This window comes from Ranitomeya variabilis, chromosome 3, assembly GCF_051348905.1.
Source record: "Ranitomeya variabilis isolate aRanVar5 chromosome 3, aRanVar5.hap1, whole genome shotgun sequence".
NCBI lineage: Eukaryota > Metazoa > Chordata > Amphibia > Anura > Dendrobatidae > Ranitomeya > Ranitomeya variabilis.
Window position 1 is genome coordinate 46,165,310 of NC_135234.1, and position 25,203 is coordinate 46,190,512.

Consider the following 25,203-nt stretch of genomic DNA (forward strand, 5'->3'; position numbering starts at 1 on the left):
AATTCTGGAGAATAACCTGTTGGAGGCTGAAAAAGACTTTATTCTGGGGAGTAGGTTAACCTTCCAACAGGGCACCAACCCTAAGCATACTGCTAAAGCTACATAAAATGGTTTAGATCAAAATCAAAGTATAATGTTTTATTTGAATGGGTCAGTCAAAGTCCAGATCTAAATTCCATTGAGAATCTGTGGCAAGACTTGAAAATTGCTGCTCATCCAATCTCACTGAGCTAGAGCTCGTTTGTCAAAAACAACTGGCAAAAATCTCAGCCCCTATATGTACAAAGCCAGTAGCGACATAACCCAAAAGATTTGTAGCAGTAATTGAAAGAAAAGTGGTCGTACCAAGTATTGACTCAGAGGGGCTGAATACAAGTCCCAGTCACATTATTCAGATTTATATTTTTAAAATATTTAGATAACCCATGTATCATTTCCTTTCCACTTCACACATACGTGCTTCTTTGGTTGTTATGTCATATAAAATCCAAATGAAATACATGTGGAAATGTACACAGGGTATGAATAATATTTCAAGGTAATGTACATTCGCAAAGGATTCTGTAATAAAAAGTAAGGGCTTCTTTGAGCTGGCTACGAACATTAATTTTGTTTGTATTCAAGACAGAGATGCAGTAGTTGCATTCAGGCTATCTATTCTGTAAGAAGACACTAGTATTACACATGTCACATTAGGTTGTGGAGAGGGATTTTGTTACAGATTTTTCATGATCATTCAGAACCACATTAAAATGGGATCCACCATGCATAAACATGTTCTTTAGGGAAAGAGAAGAGATAGATATTTTTTATCTGAGAATTCCAAATGCTTTCTTTGAAAATAAACTTTGCCAGAATTGTCATTATAGGATCTACTAAGCTATGCAAATAAAAGGACTTGACATATATTAACACTTGAATACTTAATTTGATAGCTGTGATATGCATGTTTTCTAAAAAAAATTAACTGTCCTTTATTTTTTAAAAATATATTTTGACACAAACTGAATAAAATGGATACAAACATCAAGTTCTCAATGTAAATGACTCATTTTGTATGTTTTTTTTTCAATATAGCAGACCAACAATGTGAAATGTTACATTTGTTTTGATGTGTCATGTGAAACTGCGGTTAAATCAATAGCCACAAAATATTTAGAAAAAGAATCTTTTATCCAACCACATTTCCAATTGAACAACCTGTGGAACATAAAGAACTTCACAGCTAGATGACAACAGACTTGTATTTTTTTCCCATAGCATAGTATATATTTTACAAAAAAAATCATAATAAAAAAGCATGAAAATGAAAAAAATTAAATTCCTATGCACATATGAACAAAAGAGGAAGTGTCTGTGTTCATCTGAAAAAAACCGACAGATCATGTTAGGAATATTCTTTGTTGCATCTAGAACTGAACATAACTAAGATTGTCTTTGCCTTGTGATGTCAGCCATGACCATTTAAAGTGATCTCCACCTTCATATGACTTTATGACTTAAGTATTTCTAGCAAAATTTATTACAAGAGTTGATATAATATTTTTTTTCACACAAATATTTACATCAAGGGGAAGATTTTCATTTCTTGCCCAACCATCTTCTAAGATGAATTATGTCAAGACATTAAAGAGCTACCGCAATACCACCAAGCTAAAGGGTGTCCTCATTAGGTGCCCAACATTGAGAAATATAGGTTGGTACACATTACTTTCCCCTTTCCAAGGCTCTTAACACAGTGTTCCCCAACGTCAGTGCTCAAAGTCCTCCAACAGATCCAGGAATCCAGGAGTAAAGTGAAGATTGCTTAATTCTCCTGGTTCTCAAAACACCATGTATTGGGTTTTATTACAACCACCAGTTCTGTTTTGGAGGTCAAATACATGTCTGTAGTAAAAGCATGTCCTAAAATTATCTAACATGTAATTTTATAATTTTACAAGAGAAGAAAAGTCAATGATAGAATTTCAATCACCATAGAGGATATTACTACCCCTTGTTTTGGGGTATTAATTCAAAATAAATGCAAAGGGTATTCCCTTTGATATATTTATGACATACTTCATCTCGGAAATCATCACTTATCAAGAGATTGGAGTCTCATGACAAGGTGAGAGGTGGGATTCTCATTTACTAGACATTATAAACCGTGAATTTTTCCATAAAGTCCAAATACCCCTTTGGAAAGGAATGTCCCTTTCTCTTTTTTTTGAGAAGTCCTTCATGGTCATCTGTGTCTGTCTTGGGTTTACATGTATCTTGGCCATGCATTTCGCATCAAGAGTGTTGGGTGCCGTTCACCTTCAATAGTGAAGTATTTTCTAGGCAATGAAAATTAAAAAATCTACCTGATGACATAAATATCTGTCTAAGAAAAGAAGATTCAATTACACACGACAATGCTTTTGGAATTAAAAGAAAAAGAAATTCTAAAAGTCATGTGAAGGTAGAAAACCCCTTTAATATAATTTGCAATAATATTCAAAATTTTAATCATCGCAACATGTGTCAAAGAAAATAAACCAGTTCAATGTATAATACAGTTTGGAATCACATTTTTGACAACATAAGCGATAGTTATACAGATCTCTGTAAATATCATATAAAAATGTAAGAATATTTTTTTTTCAGTTTTGACATATCTTACAAGTTACTATAAACTGTCTCCCCCTTGAAGACATTAAAAATATACATGAATAGATTGTAACATTTCTTTCTCTTTCCGTAAAATGCTTCCATAGATTTTCAGCATGCCCCTACTGCATACAGAAACATAGCTTTCCAGGTCAGAAGTTTTACATTTGCTAGTTACTGTATCTAGTTTTATATTCCATTACACAAATGGTAACATTCAATAGCAGTAAAAGCACTAGAATCTGGTTTACATTGCGTCTTCTAATATATATTTTAAATCTATAAAAGCTAGTCTAATATATAATGCATACTTATAACTATCGTAAAAAAAATATCATACACCGCCATTATCAGATTCTTCATACTAATCTGAGACAAAATCTTTCAAAGGGTTATTAAGGACCAATATGATCTTGTCTCATGGGCCTGGGAACTGACATGCAAGTAATTGCAAACTACTCGCCTGTACAGGCTCAAAGTGATCATGGATCACTCCTGCCGATGATTCATTTGGTTCATTTGACCTCATGTCAATAGAGCAGTAACACTTTTTCCAGGCTGCTCTGTCAAAGGGGCATGATGGTCGATGTACTGCTGATTGAACTAGTGGAAAAGAGTTGATGATCTGTGCTGCTGATTCTATTATCCACAATAAAGATCCAATATATGGTATAAAAGTGTCTATGCGATTTTATTCTCACAATGTTTCAAAGTTAGCAAACTTCTTCAGGAGTACAACTTTTGTGGTTCTACTGAAGAAGTTTGCCATCTTCGAAACACGCTGAGAATAAAAACACATATACTCTGATACTGGATCATTATTGTGGATAACAGAACTAGCAGCCAGGATCACCAACTTTTTTTCCACTATTTGAATACCACATTGGAACATCTAACCTGTGAGTTTTTCAGCAGCTTTAACAACTCTTTTCCAAAGCGTATACATATGTTGTAGGTTACACAACTCATAAAGTGAGCAGTTAGTGTACCCTTTCATCATATAACGGTTTATTGGATAGGACCCTATCGCGATTGTTTTGCCCACCCAGTCTCTTCAGACGTCCCACTGATTGACAGCCGGTTGCCTGCAGTTAGACAGTGGTGAACTGGCTGACACACACACACACACACTCTATTAACAGAGCACAATGGAAGACAATCAGCTACTCTGTTGACTTGAAGTCATAGAACCTCCAGCAGTAGTAATCTGTGAACGCTCTGAGCCGCAGGCAACAACTTAGAGCTGAACAGGAAAGTATTTAACAACTACTTTCTTCTAAGTTTTTAGACCCATAAGAGAAAGATAAAATAATTTCAGATAACCCCTTTAAATGTAACAGTGAGTAACCTTACAATACATTCTGAAAAAAACAGAATAGATATGTACAATCAGTTCCTAATCATGGAAATCATGAATAAACCTCAAAACCCAACATGTGTATCTTGCTTGATACAAATTCAGCCCATTCTGCCTCTTCTATAAGGTCTTCTCTATGACAGGTAGCCCCATGTCATTAAGAGGCATAGTTGACATTTTAATCTGCTCTTAATTTCAACACAAATTTTTCCTTCATTACCATTCCTCTTATCTCCACTTATTCCAAGATGACTGGGTTGAAATTTCCAGCTTGAAAAACAAAAACACGACCTTGCGATAATCATCATGTTAAGAAAGGTTTATGAATCGATATATGTCTATATGGTTGTGATGTAGGTTGTAGGCTGTCAAAAAATGTAGCTAGCATGTTACAATAATGCATTCAATTTTTCTTGTACGTTATTGGAGGCTTAACCAAATTTTAAGAAAGATAAAAGTGGGCATATCTGTATCTACAGCAGCCATTAACAAGATTCAGTTACTCCAACTTTGCTCAAGTTTACAGCTTCAAGTCCTTCAGCTACTACTATATGCAATGCAATTGTAAAGAGATTGCTTGTGAATTAATAATTGATGTTGCACCCATTGGATAGGCCAGCCATTTGAGATCAATGGGAGTCTCACATTTGGCCGTTCCACCGATGAGCTGAAATGTGCTCTGGCAACGTCGGTATATTAAAGGTTTTGGGGGGACCCTGCCACCATCTAAAATTATAAGTGGCCGCTGCCAAATACTACTGTTTATCACCTATTCAAATGAGTTGGAAATCAAGTCTAGCTTTTGTTATCGGCCACTAAGCAATGTATGGGGCTACTGTGTTATGGCCGCTGTTAGAGCAAATTTCATCTGGACGTTGGGACCCCCAGTGATCTCATACTGATGACTTATGTTATCGATTGTTAACGGGAATATGCCACCAGATTTTTATTATTTAATGTGAATGCACCATGATGTAAGGGCTGAGGCCCTAATGCCAGCGATGTGTCACTTGATAATTTGCTGCTGTCATTTTGACACAATCACTGTTTTCTCAGCTGCAGATCTAGCAGTGCTCAAAGTGCTGAGCCCTATATAACCCCACCCACACAACTGATTGGCAGCTTTTTGTGCACACTGTATATTGACAGAAAGCAACTTCCAATCAGAGGTGGAGGCGGGGTTACACAGAGCAGTTGACTAGGAGGTACAAAACACCTAGTCCTGTGATGATATTCTCCTGCTGCTCTTTTTTGAAACAGCAACACACTGGAATCAGGTTCTCAACCATTACATTATGCTGCTTTCAGATTACATTGAAAAAAAACTGCTGACAGATTCCCTTTAAATTCCGAGTCAACCCTTATAAGATAGAAAAGTGAACTCTCACATTATTATTAATCTTATTATTATTTATTTATATAGCACCATTAGCAACTTTATAATTATAATACCAGATTATATCTTAGCATGCATCTATTTTTATCTTTTTTTTGTTGAAATATTTTGAAGAACATATTTTGTGATGCTTTGTCCTGAATTTATTTTCTCTGGTGCTGATAAGTAGAGATGAGAGAATTTGCTTGGGTTCCCTATTATTTGGCAAGCTATAGCAAAATCGCCAGCCCAAGCAAATTCGCTCATCTCTACTGATAAGTATAAATAGATTCTACTCTATAAAAAAAAATCATCAATAGAGCTCCAATGCCTGATTGGTGGAAGTCCAACAGAAGGGCTCCTCAGTACTCCCAAATCCAACTAAAGGTTATTTGAAGGTTCTTTGAAAGAAGACTCCAGTGAACCCATCATGTAGTCTTTGTTAATATCATCAGCTCGCTGCCCGGAAATATAGTGGCACGTTTCCTAGCACCACAAATCCTTTATTTTAGTTATTGTAGGAAGCGCAGTAGTCAGAGCAATTAACTTTGAACAATCACTGTTTGCTTAGCAGGAATGTATCATCAGATATTGATTTTTTTTTCTAATATTGAAACCATTTTTGTGTTTAATGTATTCTTTAAAACATGTTGGAAAAGTTTTTATTTTCATACTACATTATGTAGAAGAAAAATATAAAATGAATCCTTTATATTTTCACAATGGCCAGTGGGGGTTAATGTAGAATAATACTTCCTGTTATTTCAAGAACACTTTTCAGACATTTCATTATCATCACAGGCAGGATTACAATGACAGGTAACACCTATATACATAACTGTTGTCAGGATTCTGAACATTTTTTACCTTTTGTGCATTACTGCCCTTTTCCAAGATGGCGTCTTTGGTCTCATGTGCACTGTGTCTTCCTGCTATAAAACTCCACCCCAGCCTTCAGTCTGTGCTAGAGTATTCTGCCTTGAATCCAGTTCCTGATCTCTGATTACTCCCTGGCTATACACCTGCTCCTGTGAACCTGTGGGGTTATCCTGCTACTCTGCTCTGAGTTCCTGCTGCATACACAAGTTTCCAGTAATCCTCCTTCATCTGCTGCTCGTGTTTACTTCCACCTGCATTTGCTGGACATGTAAGCTGCTGCTGATTTGCATTAACCTGAGACTATTAACCAGGCCTCCCTGGTTGAGCTAAGATATGATTTGAGCTGCCTATAACCATATCTATCTGTGTCTGGACTAAGACAAGGATTTATTCGTGTCAAGTATCCACAAGAATAACTGTGCTTCATAGACTTTCTGCATTTTGCTCTGAAGTTTCCTATAGACTGCTAAGCTGCGTTTATTATTTGCACCAAGTGTTGTGGACTTGAGTTTCTCTCTGCACCTGTTTGAATCACCGTGTGATAATATAGACTTTACCACTTATAAAACTGTGTCCTGTAGTTGTCTTGTTCCACGCAAAGAGTCTCCTGAGTTATCCCCTATAATTATTACAACTGTATAGATTCCAGTATTAAGTAAAAGTGGGCAAATAAAATTGCATGCCCCACTTTTCAGTTTTTGAATTTCCACAAAAATTTAAAATAACCAATAAATTTCGTTCAACTTCACATTTGTGTTCCACTTGTTGATTCTTCACCAAAAATTTGCATTTGGTATCTATATGTTTGAAGCATGATATGTGGGAAAAGGTAATACCACAACTCCCTCCGTCAACCTTTCAGAGTGACCTTCTACATGCTTCAAAATAAAAGATAGTCAGTCTTTTGTTGCAAATGTATGTGTGGATTACCAGAAAAATCAGGAAATATGCTCGTAGAAAAGCTCTACTGGCCGGTGTGAAGATGGCTCGATTTTATATTTTTTTATTTTTCACAGATTGCAATATGAAAACAAAATAAAAAAACGACCAAAATTAAAAAGAAAATACATTTAACATAAAAACTTGACAAACTCTAAGTCATTTTCAGGATCACGTGACATTATGGTGATCTGCTGATTCTACCATCTGCTGTCAGCTGTAATACATCATGCCACAGGTGTTCAATTTCTCTACAGCACCCCCACAGGGAGAATAAAGCATTACACATGTCTCATTAAAATCAAAATACTGCCTAAGTAATATACAGACGAACTGGGACTTACAGAGCAATATACGGTCTTTATGAGGATAAAATGTGTTTGGAACCAAGTAACAACCTCTTGCACGTGTTGAACAGTGCTAAGCAACATAGTTAAAAAAAATGCAAATAAAATAAAATGATTAAATCATAAGAATGTACAGCTATTTCTGTGATGTCTGAATTACTTAGTTTGATTACATCCTCTCTGAATAATACAAATCTATATGAACTATCTACTGTGTGTCATAATTACATTAATTTTGCAAGAATTAACTTGGAGATTTAATTTTCGCAGTCATTTTTTGCTTGCATGCTCCCACTCGTGTACTAATGAAATCTGAATGTATTATACATTTCATAAATATGCATTTATACATTACTTAGCTACTGTAGCAAAAAATTGCCTTCGGAGTTTGGATTTAGGCAGTAAAGTTGAGGTCGGAGTGAAGTGTAAGGGCTCCCAGAAAACACATAGAGGCAAGCACTCCATGAACATTACCGAGGGCATGTTCACACAATATTTTTAATGTGGATTGTAGAGCAGATGTTACTCCAAAATCCACTTCCAAAACTTTTAAAGGGAGCCTGCATTGTCTCCAGATGATAAAGACCTACAAACATGTGGTTAATCTGCATGCTAATTACATTCTAAGGCCGCCACAATGAAAGCCCGGCTACCGGGAGGAAATTAACTTTGTTCCCCCGGCAGTCTCCGGCTTTCGATCATAGAGGCAAATTGTATGCTGTGCACCCATTCAAAAGTATGAGTGCGTGGAAACCATCGGATTCCATAGGGTGATATCTGAGTGTAGTCTCACATCAGTGGACTCACAGAATGGAGAAAGTGTATTTTCCATCTTCTTCTCAATTATACTATGGTTCTCTTATCCAAGATCATAACGGATCACATTAAGTCGACACTCTAATTAAGCTCGGATCAGAATTTGATCGGAGTGTCATTACCAAAATCGACCAGATTCTCTCACATGTGATAACTATCTGACCGTAGCCTTAGAGTTGAACTGTAATAATAATCAGCACGAAATGATGTTGTTTCGGGAAAAAAAGAACAACAAAGTTTGCTTCCAATCTCAGATCCCTTTAAATCTAAGGTATACTAAAAGTAATACATAATGTGAGAATAATTTTGCTTTCAGAGTTGTCTGCAAAGAGATAAAAGGATCTGTTTTTTTTTATCTCCCCTAAACAATGCATCTATCTCCAGCTTAGGTAATACTAAAATGCCAGATGCATTCTATAGAGAGTGCCATTTAAAAAAAAAACCTGTTCTCTTTTTCCTATATTCAACAACTGATATATCCTGTCAATTTGGCCTTCTTGGACACATAAGACATATTAAGATTCATAAAGGACTACCAAATACTCTTGATGATCTCCTGTATGTCCACTGGGTAACCAAAGATAAAATCCATTTTGCTAGCTGTTTACATCTCTCAATATTAATCCTTGGCTGAGGAGTTAAATAAATTTCCATGCCCAACTTTACATTTGTTACAGTGTTAAAATTTCACATACTGTAGATCATATAAAAAAATAAAACTTTAACATTTTTTAAACTTAAATTGTAAAAAAATAAACATGGTTATAATTCACTCCAAATGTATTTATTTGACAGGAAATCTAAGTGGAATGATCTAAGGCTACATTATTCTCTATATTGCCCACAATCATGTTTCCCAATCCCTACAGGTAAGCCTGGTCCAAGCACTTTCCATGACACATTATATATTTTAGGTTCTACCTAATGAATAGACTGTACTGGTCATTGGCACTAAACCTTATGTAAATGAACCACTTATCAGAAAAAAGTATGCATTATATATTAGCATAGCGGATTTGCCAACCACAGGACATCTTTTTAACAAGGAAAAAAAGGAAATATTTTATAAATAGTACACTTTATTTTATAATAAATTAAAAGAATTTTTGCAGTCATTTTCAACTTTGTACAATTATACTGTTATCAGTCAGACAAACATACTAAATTAATCAACAAAACCTTAAAGTACAATAGATGTGAGTTGTTCAGGTATGGACATGGACTGACAATCGAAAGCTAATATTAGCCAATAATTGCCTGCATCAGAGTGCTGACATTGGGTGTGCATCACCAATCTCCCTCATTGAGTGATAATGGGCTGTATCATGCTATGCTTTACTGTCAGTTTCTTTTGTTTGGATGATGTCATTCGATATTTTAATCTCAATTGTTTCGGCGCTCAAAGCTTCTTTGCCATTTTCCTCCTTTAGTAATAATTTCCTACAGAAAAGATAAACATGGATCAGTCATTAAATACAAAAGGAATGCTATATCATAACATATACAAATATATCATACATGTTTGAGTACATTCTGCACATCATGATATGACTAGGATTAGTCATCAGCAAATTTATTCGAGGCTAAATGAATTTGAATTAATAAAGAAAATGTAACTTTCTTGTGAATCACTTTGGGAAAATGTAGCAAAATGATGACCAACCAGCATGGATTACAGAGGGCAAAAAAGGGCTTAAAAGAATCTTATCTTCACCTCCTTCTCCTTCTCCTCAGCTCACCTGAGACCTTTTCTGTTGCCTCAAGTTCTTTGGTCTGCACTTCTATTTTCTGTCTTCTATCTTCTACCTTCCTACCAGCCAGGTCTTCCAATCAAAATGTCCTATGTCATCATGTGACTTGTAATGCATATCAGTAATTTAAAGGTGAAAATGGAATTGACCAGCTCTTCTATATTTTCAACTTTAGATTTTGGACAGAACCAAGCAGATGCCATTACTTGGCAAAGATCAATGGAAAAAATGAGGCTGGTTTGTCTATCTCAATGCATTATTAAAGAGGTTATCAGGGACTTTTGCATTGTTTATTATGGGACTAAACACTTACAGGCTGGTAGTTGTTGACTTCCTGCCTGTTCTGCCTGGCACTGATCTCAGATAAATCAGAGTGTTTGTAGACCAGTCCTGCTGGAAAGGCAGCTCTTCCTCTTCAAGGCAGCTCTTCCTCTTCTGGTCTGCCCTGTTAATGGATTGTCACTGTTGAATTCATGCTGAATGACAGCCAGCTCCATGTAGCTAGGCAGCAGGTAGAATGCTGTCAATCAACATGACATTGACAGAGATGCTCCATCAACTGAGCAGAGAAGAAACTGGCAGGAAAAGTCCTTGACTGTTCTGAGCCAGCAGAATCTGATGCCAAGCAGAACAAGCACTGAGTCAGCAACTTCCAGCCTGTACAATCTTAGTTCCATAAGAATAAAAATACAAAAGTCTCAGGAAACTCATTTAATGGTGATGAAAGTAATGCATTATTTTCATCATCATTGAAAAAGCATATAGCTATGGAAACATGTTAATGATCAGTAGCTGATCCCCACTCGTCTATGGATTTTAAATGTTTGAATTAAAGTGCTAATTTTAACCTGTTTAGCTTGAGCTGGAAAAACCCACCATTTTTTTCAATTCCAGTGATATGCATTGTGCCTAACATGACTACATGTGGCGCAGTAGATATCATAACATTGATTATGCCACATGTGACGCCAGTGTAGGGCCTAGTGAATGGAAGTCCTGACCAGAAGGATAACACAAGAAAAAAGATAGATAGAAGGAAGAGACAGATTGCATGCATTCCAAAGGAATACAATTTCTTCCAAGCCTATTCTGTTTTCATTGAGTGTATTTGATTTGAATCAGGTTTATCTTCTGAATTTAGCAAATGTGTCATATGAGAATTTGAGAAATTTTCTCATGTATAACTAGGATCATAACTTTTTTATGTATTCTTAAAAAGTTGCAAATATTGCATAATCTTGGCATATTGTGAATCAGCAAAGATGCGGTTAGCAGTGGGGTACCACAGGGGTCAGTATTGGGCCCTCTTCTATTTAACTTATTTATAATTTACCTTGTAGGGGGTATACAGAGCAGAATTTAAATATTTGCAGATGACACTAAACTCTGCAGGGTGATCAATACAGAGGAGGACAATTTGATATTACAGGATGATTTATGTAAACTAGAAGCTTGGGCTGTTAAATGGCAAATGAGCTTTAATGGGGATAAATGTAAGGTCATGCACTTGGGTAGAAGTAATAAGATGTATAACTATGTGCTTAATTGTAAAACACTGGGAAAAACCATCAATGAAAAAGACCTGGGTGTATGGGTGGATGAAAAACTCACATATAGTGGCCAGTGTCAGGAAGCTGCTACAAAAGGCAAATGGGATGCTCATGAGGAGAACATAATTGTACCTCTATACAAGTCACTAGTTCGACCACACTTAGAATACTGTGTACAGTTCTGGTCTCTGGTGTATAAGAAAGACATAGCTGAACTAGAGCGGGTGCAGAGAAGAGCAACCAAGGTTATTAGAGGACTTTGGGGTCTGCAATACCAAGATAGGTTATTACACTTGGAGCTATTTAGTTTGGAAAAACGAAGGCTAAGGGGTGATCTGATTTTAATGTATAAATATATGAGAGGACAGTACAAAGACCTTTCTGATGATATTTTTAATCATAGACCTGAGACAGGGACAAGGGGTCATCCTCTATGTCTAGAGGAAAGAAGGTTTAAGCATAATAACAGACACAAATTCTTTACTGTAAGAGCAGCGAGACTATGGAACTCTCTGCTGTATGATGTTGTAATGAGTGATTCATTACTAAAATTTAAGAGAGGGCTGGATACCTTTCTTGAAAAGTATAATATTACAGGTTATATATACTAGATTACTTGATAGGGCATTAATCCAGGGAACTAGTCTGAATGCCGTATGTGGAGTTGGGAAGGAATTTTTTTTCTCCAATGTGGAGCTTACTCTTTGCCGCATGGGTTTTTTTTTGCCTTCCTCTGGATCAACATGTTAGGTCTGGTGGAATGCACCGAGTATATTTAGATATTATTATTGGTGCGTTTGCAGCCCGGGGTCCACCGTGCAGGAGACCAACCTGCTGCTATCAAATGTTGGCACAATATGGTTGGTAGAAGCAAACTCTGTTACTTCACAGAGTCAAACAGAAGGGAAAACTCTGTGCCCTGTTAGCGCCACAGGGGAACCCTGCTGCCTAACAGAGCAAAAGCAATCAGACGTCAGGGAGTGGCAAGCACACAAACACCTCGTCTCCGGTGGAGCCGGAATTCTAATGGCTTTACGCCAGCCCTGAATAAACCATACAAACTCCTCACCGGAGGTGCCGGTATTCTAGTGGCTTACTTCAGCCAGACCCTGACGACAAGCAGACAAGACCACTGAGTAGCTAAAGCTCATAACATACACTGATACTAGCACATGGCTGTGCGGCCATGGGAACATTTTATAGCTGCAGCAACTTCAGAAACTTCCTAGAGGACAAATAGGAGCTGCTACAGTACCTGAGCAACTTCGGGACCTTCCTAGAGGACCAATGGCAGCTGCCATAGTACCTGAGCATGTGACCCCCGACCTCCAATGAGAGGTCTTACGCCGGGCATGCTCAGAAGGGGAAAAGCAGGACTTGACGTTCCTGAGACGTCTGCTGGCCGCTGACCAGTACTGGCTACAATGGCTGAGCCTGGAAAGGCAGCAGTAACCATCCACACAGTATCAGGCTGAGCCAGATGCTAGGACCGATGTCTCTGCTGAGCAGGTTCCACTGCGGCTGGAGAAGAATGGGAGACCGCAGCAGAGATGGTTCAAGATTCCCCCTGTGCAGAGGTGGGAACTCGACCCCTAACATTAGGTTAGGCTATGGGTTGGACTTAAAGTCTTCCTTAATAACTATGTTACTATTTCAATTCAATACAAACAGACATCGAGTTAAATATTTTTAATGAAAGTCTGTGGTCAACATATGATGGTACTATTGAATGGAATTCTCATAGTGTAAAACTAATTTTTATTAATCTTTATCAAAGGAGTGATAGAAGAAATTAACAACTTCTTACCCGGACAGAACAAAGTCTGACATTGAACAGATTATTCCTTTCCACTAATTTTATTTTTGCTTTAATCACATTAATGAAATATTAGATTGTCTATATTTTTATTATATTTAAATGTTTTAGTCCATCCTACTAACAGATGTGTCCACCTTAATCTGTCCGATACACATTCAATGCATTATCACAATATGCTTGCAGAACTACAATTCACATAATAACCAATGAAAGGTCATATACATACTAAAGATAATCAAAATGAGTTAATATTAAACTTTTTACAATTCACAGTTTCCGACAAATTCAAACAACTATAAATTCATTTTGCAACAATCAGCAAAATAAAAATCCTGCCAACTTTTTACAGATGCTGACATGACCTCAGGCACAGTCACATGGGCTTTCTCTTTCTGCTATGCAGCTAGCAAATCACATGCTATAGCACAGCCAGTCAGAGAGGAATATCATAACCTGTATAAAAGCTTAAGCTGTCCATAAAGCTGTTATTTTTAGAGAATTGTGGATTAACATTTTTTTTTTCAATGATGAGGTCACTTTGACATTAACAAATTTGTATTTGCATTATAGAGGTTGAAAGGGTTTGGATACAGTCCATGGAGATCTCAGAGTGATATGTACTGTACATCTTTTCAGGGCAATCAGAGTACCTGTGATTTGCAAGTTTATTGCAAATCAATTTTTGTGAAAAATCAAGTCAAATTATGAAAGATTCAATAATTTCCAGTAAAGTCGCATTCAAAATAATCATCTCCCAAGAGGTTAAAATCCTGCTTTTTTTAAAGCTGATCTTCTCACACCACTCATCTCAGGATTTGCCAAGCAAAAAGGAAAGACAATGAAGGACATACACTTAGTATGTGCTATAAATTAAACTAGTTCACTAAAGCTATGTGCAAGAAGGTCAAATATGTTACTTCTCCACGCGCTACAACTTGTTTCCCTTCCACTTTAAAATACAATGGCTTGCACTTGGCATTTTCATGTTTTTCTACCTCACAACCTGGAATTTCACAGTTTTTTTTAGGTTCTGAATCAGTTAATGTAAAGAGCATGCCTACAACTGTGAACATTTCATTTTATTTTATTATGAAGCAAACAACAAACAGAACAAAATAATTGAAAATGTCAGTATGCATAACTATTCACCCCCCTAAAGTCAGTACTTTGTAGAGCCTCCTTCTGTGGCAATTACAGCTGAAAATCGTTTTGGATAAGCCCCTATGGTCTTTCCACATTTGCCACTGTGATTTTTGCCGATTCCTCAAAGAAAAACTGCTCCAGCTCCTTCAGGTAAGATGGTTTCCTTTAGTGAAAAACAATCTTCAAGTCTGTCTATAGATTCTTAATTGAATAAAGGTCTGGGCTTCCACTAGGCCACTCCAAAACATTAACACGTCTCCCCTTAAACCACTCAAGTGTTGCTCTACCAGTATGGTTTGGGTCATTGTCTTGCTGTAAGGTGAACCTTAATCCCTGTTTCAAATCACTGACAGACTGAAAAAGGTTTGCTCAAGAATCTCTCTCACTATCCATTGTCCCCTTGACTTGGACCATTTTCCCCGTCTAAGCTGACAAAAACATCCCCAAAGCACGATGCTGCCACCACCGTGTTTTACTATGGGGACGGTGTCCTTGGGGTGATGATCTGGGTTGGTTTAGTGCCAAACATAGCATTTACCTTGGTGGCCAAAACCACCTTCCTCCATACATTCGGGAACTTTCCCACATGTATTTTGGCAAACTAAAAACAATTATTACAACTTTAGTGTGCAAGCAAAGCCTTTTTTGTCCATTCTTCAATAAAAAACACTTCTATGGAGTGTACAGCTTATTTTGCTCATATGGACAGATACTCCAGTGTCTGCTTGGGAACTCTGTAGCTCCTTCAGAGTTTTCTTTGGTCTATGTACTGCCTTTCTGAATAATGCCCTCCTTGCCCACACTGAGAGTTTTGGTTGGCGGTCTTCTCTTGGCAGGTTTGTTGTGTTACCATGTTCTTTCAGTTTGATGGTTTTGGATTTGATGGTGCTCGAGGGGATCATCAAAGATTGGGATTTTTTTATAACCCAACTCTGACTTGTACTTCTCAAAAACTTTGTCTCTGACTTATTTGGAGATCTCCTTGGTTTTGTGGTGTTTGGATAGTAGTGCCTCTTGCTTAATGGTGTTGCAGCCTCTGTGGCCTTTAAGGAAAGGTATGTGCAGTAGAGACCAAAAGTTTGGACACACCTTCTCATTTAAAGATTTTTCTGTATTTTCATGACTACGAAAATTGTAAATTCACACTGAAAGCATCAAAACTATGAATTAACACATGTGGAATTATATACTTAACAAAAAAGTGTGAAACAACTGAAAATGTCTTATATTCTAGGTTCTTCAAAGTAGCTACCTTTTGCTTTGATGACTGCTTTGCACACTCTTGGCATTCTCTTGATGAGCAGAGAAGCAATAGATATTGCAACATCTCATCATAATATAATGCTATAAGGACCCACTAAAGGTATAGGAACTAGTGATGAGCGAGTATGCTCGTTACTCGAGTTTCTCTGAGCATGCTCAGGTGGTTTCCCAGTATTTTGGCATGCTCAAAGATTTAGTTTGTGTTGACGCAGCTGCATGATTTGCAGCTGCTAGACAGCTTGAATACATGTGAGGATTGACTGTTTGTTAGAGAATACCCACATGTATTCAAGCTGTCTAGCAGCCTCAAATCATCCATCTGCATCGAAACAAACTAAATCTCCGAGCACGCCAAAATTCTTGGAGACCACCTGAGCATGCTTGGAGAAACTCGAGTAACGAGCATACTAGCTCATCGCTAATGGGAATGCCTTAAAGAATATTTTTATAACTACTAATCCTAGGGGTCTAACAAATTAGAAAACAAAAAAAGAGGCATAAAGCAAGCAAAAATGATAGCTTCATCATACAACAGGATCTTTCTTTTATGAGATCTCTGATGTGGATAAGCCCGTTCTTCAGAGTTGACTCACTTTTTAACCCATAAATGGTCTTGATAAATTCACTTTGCTGGAAAACATATATTTAATTTGCAGACTGATGTCATTCAACCTTCTTTAGGACCCAGAATGATATAGGGCTTAACACCTCAAGACAGACAAATTCTTAATTATCCTTAGGAAGCAATCATCTGCTTATCTAAGTAATCCGTCCTCTCTACAATTCCATTTAAACTTTTACCAGTCTTGGAAATTGTTTCTAACATAACGGGCAAACATTTTTAAAATATAAACTGTAATAATAACAAAGGAAATAGCTTGACAATGGAGGGATGAAGCTCCCCCAGGAAGAAGCGACAGAGAAACGTGCGTCAGGGTTTTTCCCCCCTTGTTTGTTATATCTTGTATATATTGTTTTTTTTAGTTTTATTTGAGCTACAACAATAAAAATATTTATTTTATGTTTTGGGTTGTGTACTTCCGTTCTTTGGGTATATCAAAAGCAACCATGTAGCAGAGCAGGTTCAATCACCAGCATAGTTGGGTGTGAGTTATAGGGACCCCACTGGCGTCATTTCTACTGTGATGTCTAACTGTGATGGACACGATACCAGACTCACTACCAGAGTCTACACATGTGCAGGAATGTGCTGGGGAACTGTTGTGAGTTCTGCTCTTGGGCTCCCTCCGGTGGTTGTTGGTGGTAGTGCAGTTGTCTTGGGGTTGTAATCCAGGGCAGGTGTTTCTGCTGATTGCAGCTCTACTAGGTATTTAGGTGTGCAGGATCCATGAGTCCGTGCCAGTTTTCCATTGTTTTTGGAGGGATTGCATCTCTCTCTGGTTCCTCATGCCCTGCTGCCGATTCAGCTAAGATAAGTGTCTGGTTTTTTGTCTCTGTGCACACGTGCAGTGTGCTTTGCAATTCAGTGCAATTCATTGTGTTTTTGTCCAGCTTAGACTTTGTTTGGATTTTTCAGTCATGCTGGATTCTCAGGAGATGCAGATATACTTTCTATGTCTTTAGTTAGATGTAGAATATTTGTATTATCTGCTGTGGATATTTTTAGGATTTTAATACTGACCGCTTAGAATTCTGTCCTATCCTTTTCTACTTAGCTAGAAGTGTGTCATGATCTCAATGGCAAGAGATCATAGCATCAGCATATATAGGAACTAGCTCTTGGAAGATGGAAACTGAGCTGACCATGAACTAAACCTAACGCACAACTAGCAGTGGCCGGGTAGCATGCCTACGTTGATTCTAGATGCCCAGCACCAGCCGGAGGACTAAATAAAGCTAGCAGAGGAAAATATTAGTCCTAGCTCACCTCTAGAGAAATACCCCGAAAGGAGACAGAGGCCCCCCACATGTATTGGCGGTGAATCAAGATGAAATAACAAACGTAGTATGAAAATAGGTTTAGCAAATTTGAGGTCCACTTACTACATAGCAGAAGACAGAAAGGACACTTTCATGGTCAGCTAAAAAAACTCTATCAAAACACCATCCAGAAATTACTTTAAAACTCTGGCATTAACTCATAACACCAGAGTGGCAATTCCTGTTCACAAGAGCTTTCCAGACACAGTAACAAAACTACAGCTGTGAACTGGAACAAAAATGCAAAAACAAACATGGACAAGAGTCCAACTTATCTAGTAGTTGTCTAGGAGCAGGAACAAGCACAGAGAGGCTTCTGATAACATTGTTGACCGGCAAGCAACTAACAGAGCAGCAAGGTTATATAGCGACTCCCACATCTTGATGGGAACAGGTGAACAGAGAAGATGAAGACACCAGTTCAATTCCACCAGTAGCCACCGGGGGAGCCCAGAATCCAAATTCACAACAGTACCCCCCCTCAAGGAGGGGGCACCGAACCCTCACCCGAACCACCAGGGCGATCAGGATGGGCCCTATGAAAGGCACGAACCAGATCAGAGGCATGAACATCAGATGCATTCACCCAAGAATTATCCTCCTGGCCGTATCCCTTCCACTTGACCAGATACTGGAGTCTCCGTCTGGAAACACGAGAGTCTAAGATTTTCTCCACAACGTACTCCAACTCACCCTCAACCAACACCGGAGCAGGAGGCTCAACGGAAGGCACAACCGGTACCTCATACCTGCGCAATAATGACCGATGAAAAACGTTATGAATAGAAAAGGATGCAGGGAGGTCCAAACGGAAGGAAACAGGGTTAAGAATCTCCAATATCTTATACGGGCCGATGAACCGAGGCTTAAACTTAGGAGAAGAGACCCTCATAGGGACAAAACGAGAAGACAACCACACCAAGTCCCCAACACGAAGACGAGGACCAACACGACGACGGCGGTTAGCAAAAAGCTGAGTCTTCTCCTGGGACAACCTCAAATTGTCCACCACCTGCCCCCAGATCTGATGCAATCTCTCCACCACAGCATCCACTCCAGGACAATCCGAAGATTCCACCTGACCAGAGGAAAATCGAGGATGAAACCCCGAATTACAGAAAAACGGGGACACCAAAGTGGCAGAGCTGGCCCGATTATTGAGAGCGAACTCCGCCAATGGCAAAAAAGCAACCCAATCATCCTGGTCAGCAGACACAAAACACCTCAGATATGTCTCCAGGGTCTGATTAATCCGCTCAGTCTGGCCATTCGTCTGAGGATGGAAAGCGGACGAAAAAGATAAATCTATGCCCATCCTAGCACAGAATGCCCGCCAAAATCTAGACACGAATTGGGTCCCTCTGTCAGAAACGATATTCTCAGGAATACCATGCAAACGAACAACATTTTGAAAAAACAGAGGAACCAACTCGGAAGAAGAAGGCAACTTGGGCAGAGGAACCAAATGGACCATCTTAGAGAAACGGTCACACACCACCCAGATGACAGACATCTTCTGAGAAACAGGCAGATCTGAAATAAAATCCATCGAGATGTGCGTCCAAGGCCTCTTAGGAATAGGCAAGGGCAACAACAATCCACTAGCCCGAGAACAACAAGGCTTGGCCCGAGCACAAACGTCACAAGACTGCACAAAGCCTCGCACATCTCGTGACAGGGAAGGCCACCAGAAGGACCTTGCCACCAAATCCCTGGTACCAAAAATGCCAGGATGACCTGCCAACGCAGAAGAATGAACCTCAGAGATGACTCTACTGGTCCAATCATCAGGAACAAACAGTTTATCAGGTGGGCAACGATCAGGTCTATCCGCCTGAAACTCCTGCAAGGCCCGCCGCAGGTCTGGAGAAACGGCTGACAATACCACTCCATCCTTAAGGATACCTGTGGGCTCAGAGTTACCAGGCGAGTCAGGCTCAAAACTCCTAGAAAGGGCATCCGCCTTAACATTCTTAGAACCCGGTAGGTATGACACCACAAAATTAAACCGAGAGAAAAATAATGACCAGCGCGCCTGTCTAGGATTCAGGCGCCTGGCGGTCTCAAGATAAACCAAATTTTTGTGGTCAGTCAATACCACCACCTGATGTCTGGCCCCCTCAAGCCAATGGCGCCACTCCTCAAAAGCCCACTTCATGGCCAAAAGCTCCCGATTCCCAACATCATAATTCCGCTCAGCGGGCGAAAATTTACGGGAAAAGAAGGCACAAGGCCTCATCACGGAGCAGTCAGAACTTTTCTGCGACAACACTGCCCCAGCTCCGATCTCAGAAGCGTCGACCTCAACCTGAAAAGGTAGAGCAACATCAGGCTGACGCAACACAGGGGCAGAGGAAAAACGGCGCTTGAGCTCCCGAAAGGCCTCCACAGCATCAGGGGACCAATCAGCAACATCAGCACCCTTCTTAGTCAAATCGGTCAATGGCTTAGCAATATCCGAAAAACCAGCAATAAATCGACGATAAAAGTTAGCAAAGCCCAAAAATTTCTGAAGACTCTTAAGAGAAGAGGGCTGCGTCCAATCACAAATAGCTTGAACCTTGACAGGATCCATTTCAATGGAAGAGGGGGAAAAAATATATCCCAAAAAGGAAATCCTCTGTACCCCAAAAACACACTTAGAACCCTTCACACACAAAGAATTAGACCGCAAAACCTGAAAAACCCTCCTGACTTGCTGGACATGAGAGTCCCAGTCATCCGAAAAAATCAGAATATCATCCAGATACACAATCATAAATTTATCCAAATAATCGCGAAAAATATCATGCATAAAGGACTGGAAAACTGACGGAGCATTTGAAAGACCAAAAGGCATCACTAAATACTCAAAGTGGCCCTCGGGCGTATTAAATGCGGTTTTCCACTCATCCCCCTGCCTGATTCGCACCAAATTATACGCCCCACGAAGGTCAATCTTAGAGAACCACTTGGCCCCCTTTATGCGAGCAAACAAATCAGTCAGCAACGGCAATGGGTATTGATATTTAACAGTGATTTTATTCAAAAGCCGATAATCAATACATGGTCTCAAAGAGCCGTCTTTTTTTGACACAAAGAAAAAACCGGCTCCTAAGGGAGATGACGATGGACGAATATGTCCCTTTTCCAAGGACTCCTTTATATATTCACGCATAGCAGCATGTTCAGGTACAGACAGATTAAATAAACGACCCTTTGGGTATTTACTACCCGGGATTAAATCTATGGCACAATCGCACTCTCGGTGCGGAGGTAACGAACCAAGCTTGGATTCTTCAAAGACGTCACGATAGTCAGACAGGAACTCAGGAATTTCAGAGGGAATAGATGATGAAATGGAAACCACAGGTACATCCCCATGAGCCCCCTTACATCCCCAGCTCAACACAGACATAGCTTTCCAGTCGAGGACTGGGTTGTGAGATTGCAGCCAAGGCAATCCTAGCACCAAATCATCATGTAGATTATACAGCACCAGAAAGCGAATAATCTCCTGGTGATCCGGATTAATACGCATAGTTACTTGTGTCCAGTATTGTGGTTTATTATTAGCCAATGGGGTGGAGTCAATCCCCTTCAGAGGAATAGGAGTCTCCAAAGGCTCTAAATCATACCCACAGCGTTTGGCAAAGGACCAATCCATAAGACTCAAAGCGGCGCCAGAGTCGACATAGGCGTCCGTGGTAATAGATGACAAAGAGCAAATCAGGGTCACAGATAGAATGAACTTAGACGGTAAGGTGCAAATGGAAACAGATTTACCAAGCTTTTTAGTGCGCTTAGAGCATGCTGATATAACATGAGTAGAATCACCACAATAGAAACACAACCCATTTTTCCGTCTAAAATTCTGCCGCTCGCTTCGGGACAGAATTCTATCACACTGCATACTCTCTGGCGATTTCTCAGTGGACACCGCCAGATGGTGCACTGGTTTGCGCTCCCGCAAACGCCTATCGATCTGAATAGCCATTGTCATGGACTCATTCAGACCCGCAGGCACAGGGAACCCCACCATAACATCCTTAATGGCATCAGAGAGACCCTCTCTGAAAGTCGCCGCCAGGGCGCACTCATTCCACTGAGTAAGCACAGACCATTTACGGAATCTTTGGCAGTAAATTTCCGCTTCATCTTGCCCCTGAGATAGGGACATCAAAGTTTTTTCTGCCTGAAGCTCCAAATGAGGTTCGTCATAAAGCAACCCCAAGGCCAGAAAAAACGCATCCACATTGAGCAACGCAGGATCCCCTGGTGTCAATGAAAAAGCCCAGTCTTGAGGGTCGCCCCGGAGCAAGGAAATCACAATCCTGACCTGCTGTGCAGGATCTCCGGCAGAGCGAGATTTCAGGGACAAAAATAATTTGCAATTATTTCGAAAATTCTGAAACCCAGATCTATTCCCCGAGAAAAATTCCGGCAAAGGAATTCTCGGCTCAGATACAGGTGCATGACAAACAAAATCTTGCAAATTTTGTACCTTCGTGGCGAGATTATTCAAACCTGCAGTTACACTCTGAAGATCCATTGCAAACAGGTGAACACAGAGCCATTCAAAGGAGAGAAAAAAAAAAAAAAAAAAAATTTCAGCAGACTACTTATTTCTCTCCTTTCTCAGCCAAGGATTTTAACCCTTTAGTGGGCCGGTCAAACTGTCATGATCTCAATGGCAAGAGATCATAGCATCAGCATATATAGGAACTAGCTCTTGGAAGATGGAAACTGAGCTGACCATGAACTAAACCTAACGCACAACTAGCAGTGGCCGGGTAGCATGCCTACGTTGATTCTAGATGCCCAGCACCAGCCGGAGGACTAAATAAAGCTAGCAGAGGAAAATATTAGTCCTAGCTCACCTCTAGAGAAATACCCCGAAAGGAGACAGAGGCCCCCCACATGTATTGGCGGTGAATCAAGATGAAATAACAAACGTAGTATGAAAATAGGTTTAGCAAATTTGAGGTCCACTTACTACATAGCAGAAGACAGAAAGGACACTTTCATGGTCAGCTAAAAAAACTCTATCAAAACACCATCCAGAAATTACTTTAAAACTCTGGCATTAACTCATAACACCAGAGTGGCAATTCCTGTTCACAAGAGCTTTCCAGACACAGTAACAAAACTACAGCTGTGAACTGGAACAAAAATGCAAAAACAAACATGGACAAGAGTCCAACTTATCTAGTAGTTGTCTAGGAGCAGGAACAAGCACAGAGAGGCTTCTGATAACATTGTTGACCGGCAAGCAACTAACAGAGCAGCAAGGTTATATAGCGACTCCCACATCTTGATGGGAACAGGTGAACAGAGAAGATGAAGACACCAGTTCAATTCCACCAGTAGCCACCGGGGGAGCCCAGAATCCAAATTCACAACAGTACCCCCCCCTCAAGGAGGGGGCACCGAACCCTCACCCGAACCACCAGGGCGATCAGGATGGGCCCTATGAAAGGCACGAACCAGATCAGAGGCATGAACATCAGATGCATTCACCCAAGAATTATCCTCCTGGCCGTATCCCTTCCACTTGACCAGATACTGGAGTCTCCGTCTGGAAACACGAGAGTCTAAGATTTTCTCCACAACGTACTCCAACTCACCCTCAACCAACACCGGAGCAGGAGGCTCAACGGAAGGCACAACCGGTACCTCATACCTGCGCAATAATGACCGATGAAAAACGTTATGAATAGAAAAGGATGCAGGGAGGTCCAAACGGAAGGAAACAGGGTTAAGAATCTCCAATATCTTATACGGGCCGATGAACTGAGGCTTAAACTTAGGAGAAGAGACCCTCATAGGGACAAAACGAGAAGACAACCACACCAAGTCCCCAACACGAAGACGAGGACCAACACGACGACGGCGGTTAGCAAAAAGCTGAGTCTTCTCCTGGGACAACCTCAAATTGTCCACCACCTGCCCCCAGATCTGATGCAATCTCTCCACCACAGCATCCACTCCAGGACAATCCGAAGATTCCACCTGACCAGAGGAAAATCGAGGATGAAACCCCGAATTACAGAAAAACGGGGACACCAAAGTGGCAGAGCTGGCCCGATTATTGAGAGCGAACTCCGCCAATGGCAAAAAAGCAACCCAATCATCCTGGTCAGCAGACACAAAACACCTCAGATATGTCTCCAGGGTCTGATTAATCCGCTCAGTCTGGCCATTCGTCTGAGGATGGAAAGCGGACGAAAAAGATAAATCTATGCCCATCCTAGCACAGAATGCCCGCCAAAATCTAGACACGAATTGGGTCCCTCTGTCAGAAACGATATTCTCAGGAATACCATGCAAACGAACAACATTTTGAAAAAACAGAGGAACCAACTCGGAAGAAGAAGGCAACTTGGGCAGAGGAACCAAATGGACCATCTTAGAGAAACGGTCACACACCACCCAGATGACAGACATCTTCTGAGAAACAGGCAGATCTGAAATAAAATCCATCGAGATGTGCGTCCAAGGCCTCTTAGGAATAGGCAAGGGCAACAACAATCCACTAGCCCGAGAACAACAAGGCTTGGCCCGAGCACAAACGTCACAAGACTGCACAAAGCCTCGCACATCTCGTGACAGGGAAGGCCACCAGAAGGACCTTGCCACCAAATCCCTGGTACCAAAAATGCCAGGATGACCTGCCAACGCAGAAGAATGAACCTCAGAGATGACTCTACTGGTCCAATCATCAGGAACAAACAGTTTATCAGGTGGGCAACGATCAGGTCTATCCGCCTGAAACTCCTGCAAGGCCCGCCGCAGGTCTGGAGAAACGGCTGACAATACCACTCCATCCTTAAGGATACCTGTGGGCTCAGAGTTACCAGGCGAGTCAGGCTCAAAACTCCTAGAAAGGGCATCCGCCTTAACATTCTTAGAACCCGGTAGGTATGACACCACAAAATTAAACCGAGAGAAAAATAATGACCAGCGCGCCTGTCTAGGATTCAGGCGCCTGGCGGTCTCAAGATAAACCAAATTTTTGTGGTCAGTCAATACCACCACCTGATGTCTGGCCCCCTCAAGCCAATGGCGCCACTCCTCAAAAGCCCACTTCATGGCCAAAAGCTCCCGATTCCCAACATCATAATTCCGCTCAGCGGGCGAAAATTTACGGGAAAAGAAGGCACAAGGCCTCATCACGGAGCAGTCAGAACTTTTCTGCGACAACACTGCCCCAGCTCCGATCTCAGAAGCGTCGACCTCAACCTGAAAAGGTAGAGCAACATCAGGCTGACGCAACACAGGGGCAGAGGAAAAACGGCGCTTGAGCTCCCGAAAGGCCTCCACAGCATCAGGGGACCAATCAGCAACATCAGCACCCTTCTTAGTCAAATCGGTCAATGGCTTAGCAATATCCGAAAAACCAGCAATAAA

The 25,203-nt window shown here is 40.3% G+C and overlaps 1 protein-coding gene across 2 annotated transcripts in view; it reads right to left on the minus strand.

The window, feature by feature from the left end:
• Positions 1-7,256: 7,256 nt before the first annotated feature.
• NCAM2 (neural cell adhesion molecule 2) overlaps positions 7,257-25,203 on the minus strand; it is a 585,384-nt gene continuing 567,437 nt past the window's right edge. The window contains exon 17 of one of the 2 annotated variants that reach the window (XM_077294013.1): positions 7,257-9,787. In XM_077294013.1, coding sequence (XP_077150128.1) covers positions 9,676-9,787 — 112 coding nt within the window. In that variant the 3' untranslated portion in view covers positions 7,257-9,675. The remainder of the gene's footprint in view (positions 9,788-25,203) is intronic. The other variant, XM_077294012.1, reaches the window with a different exon arrangement.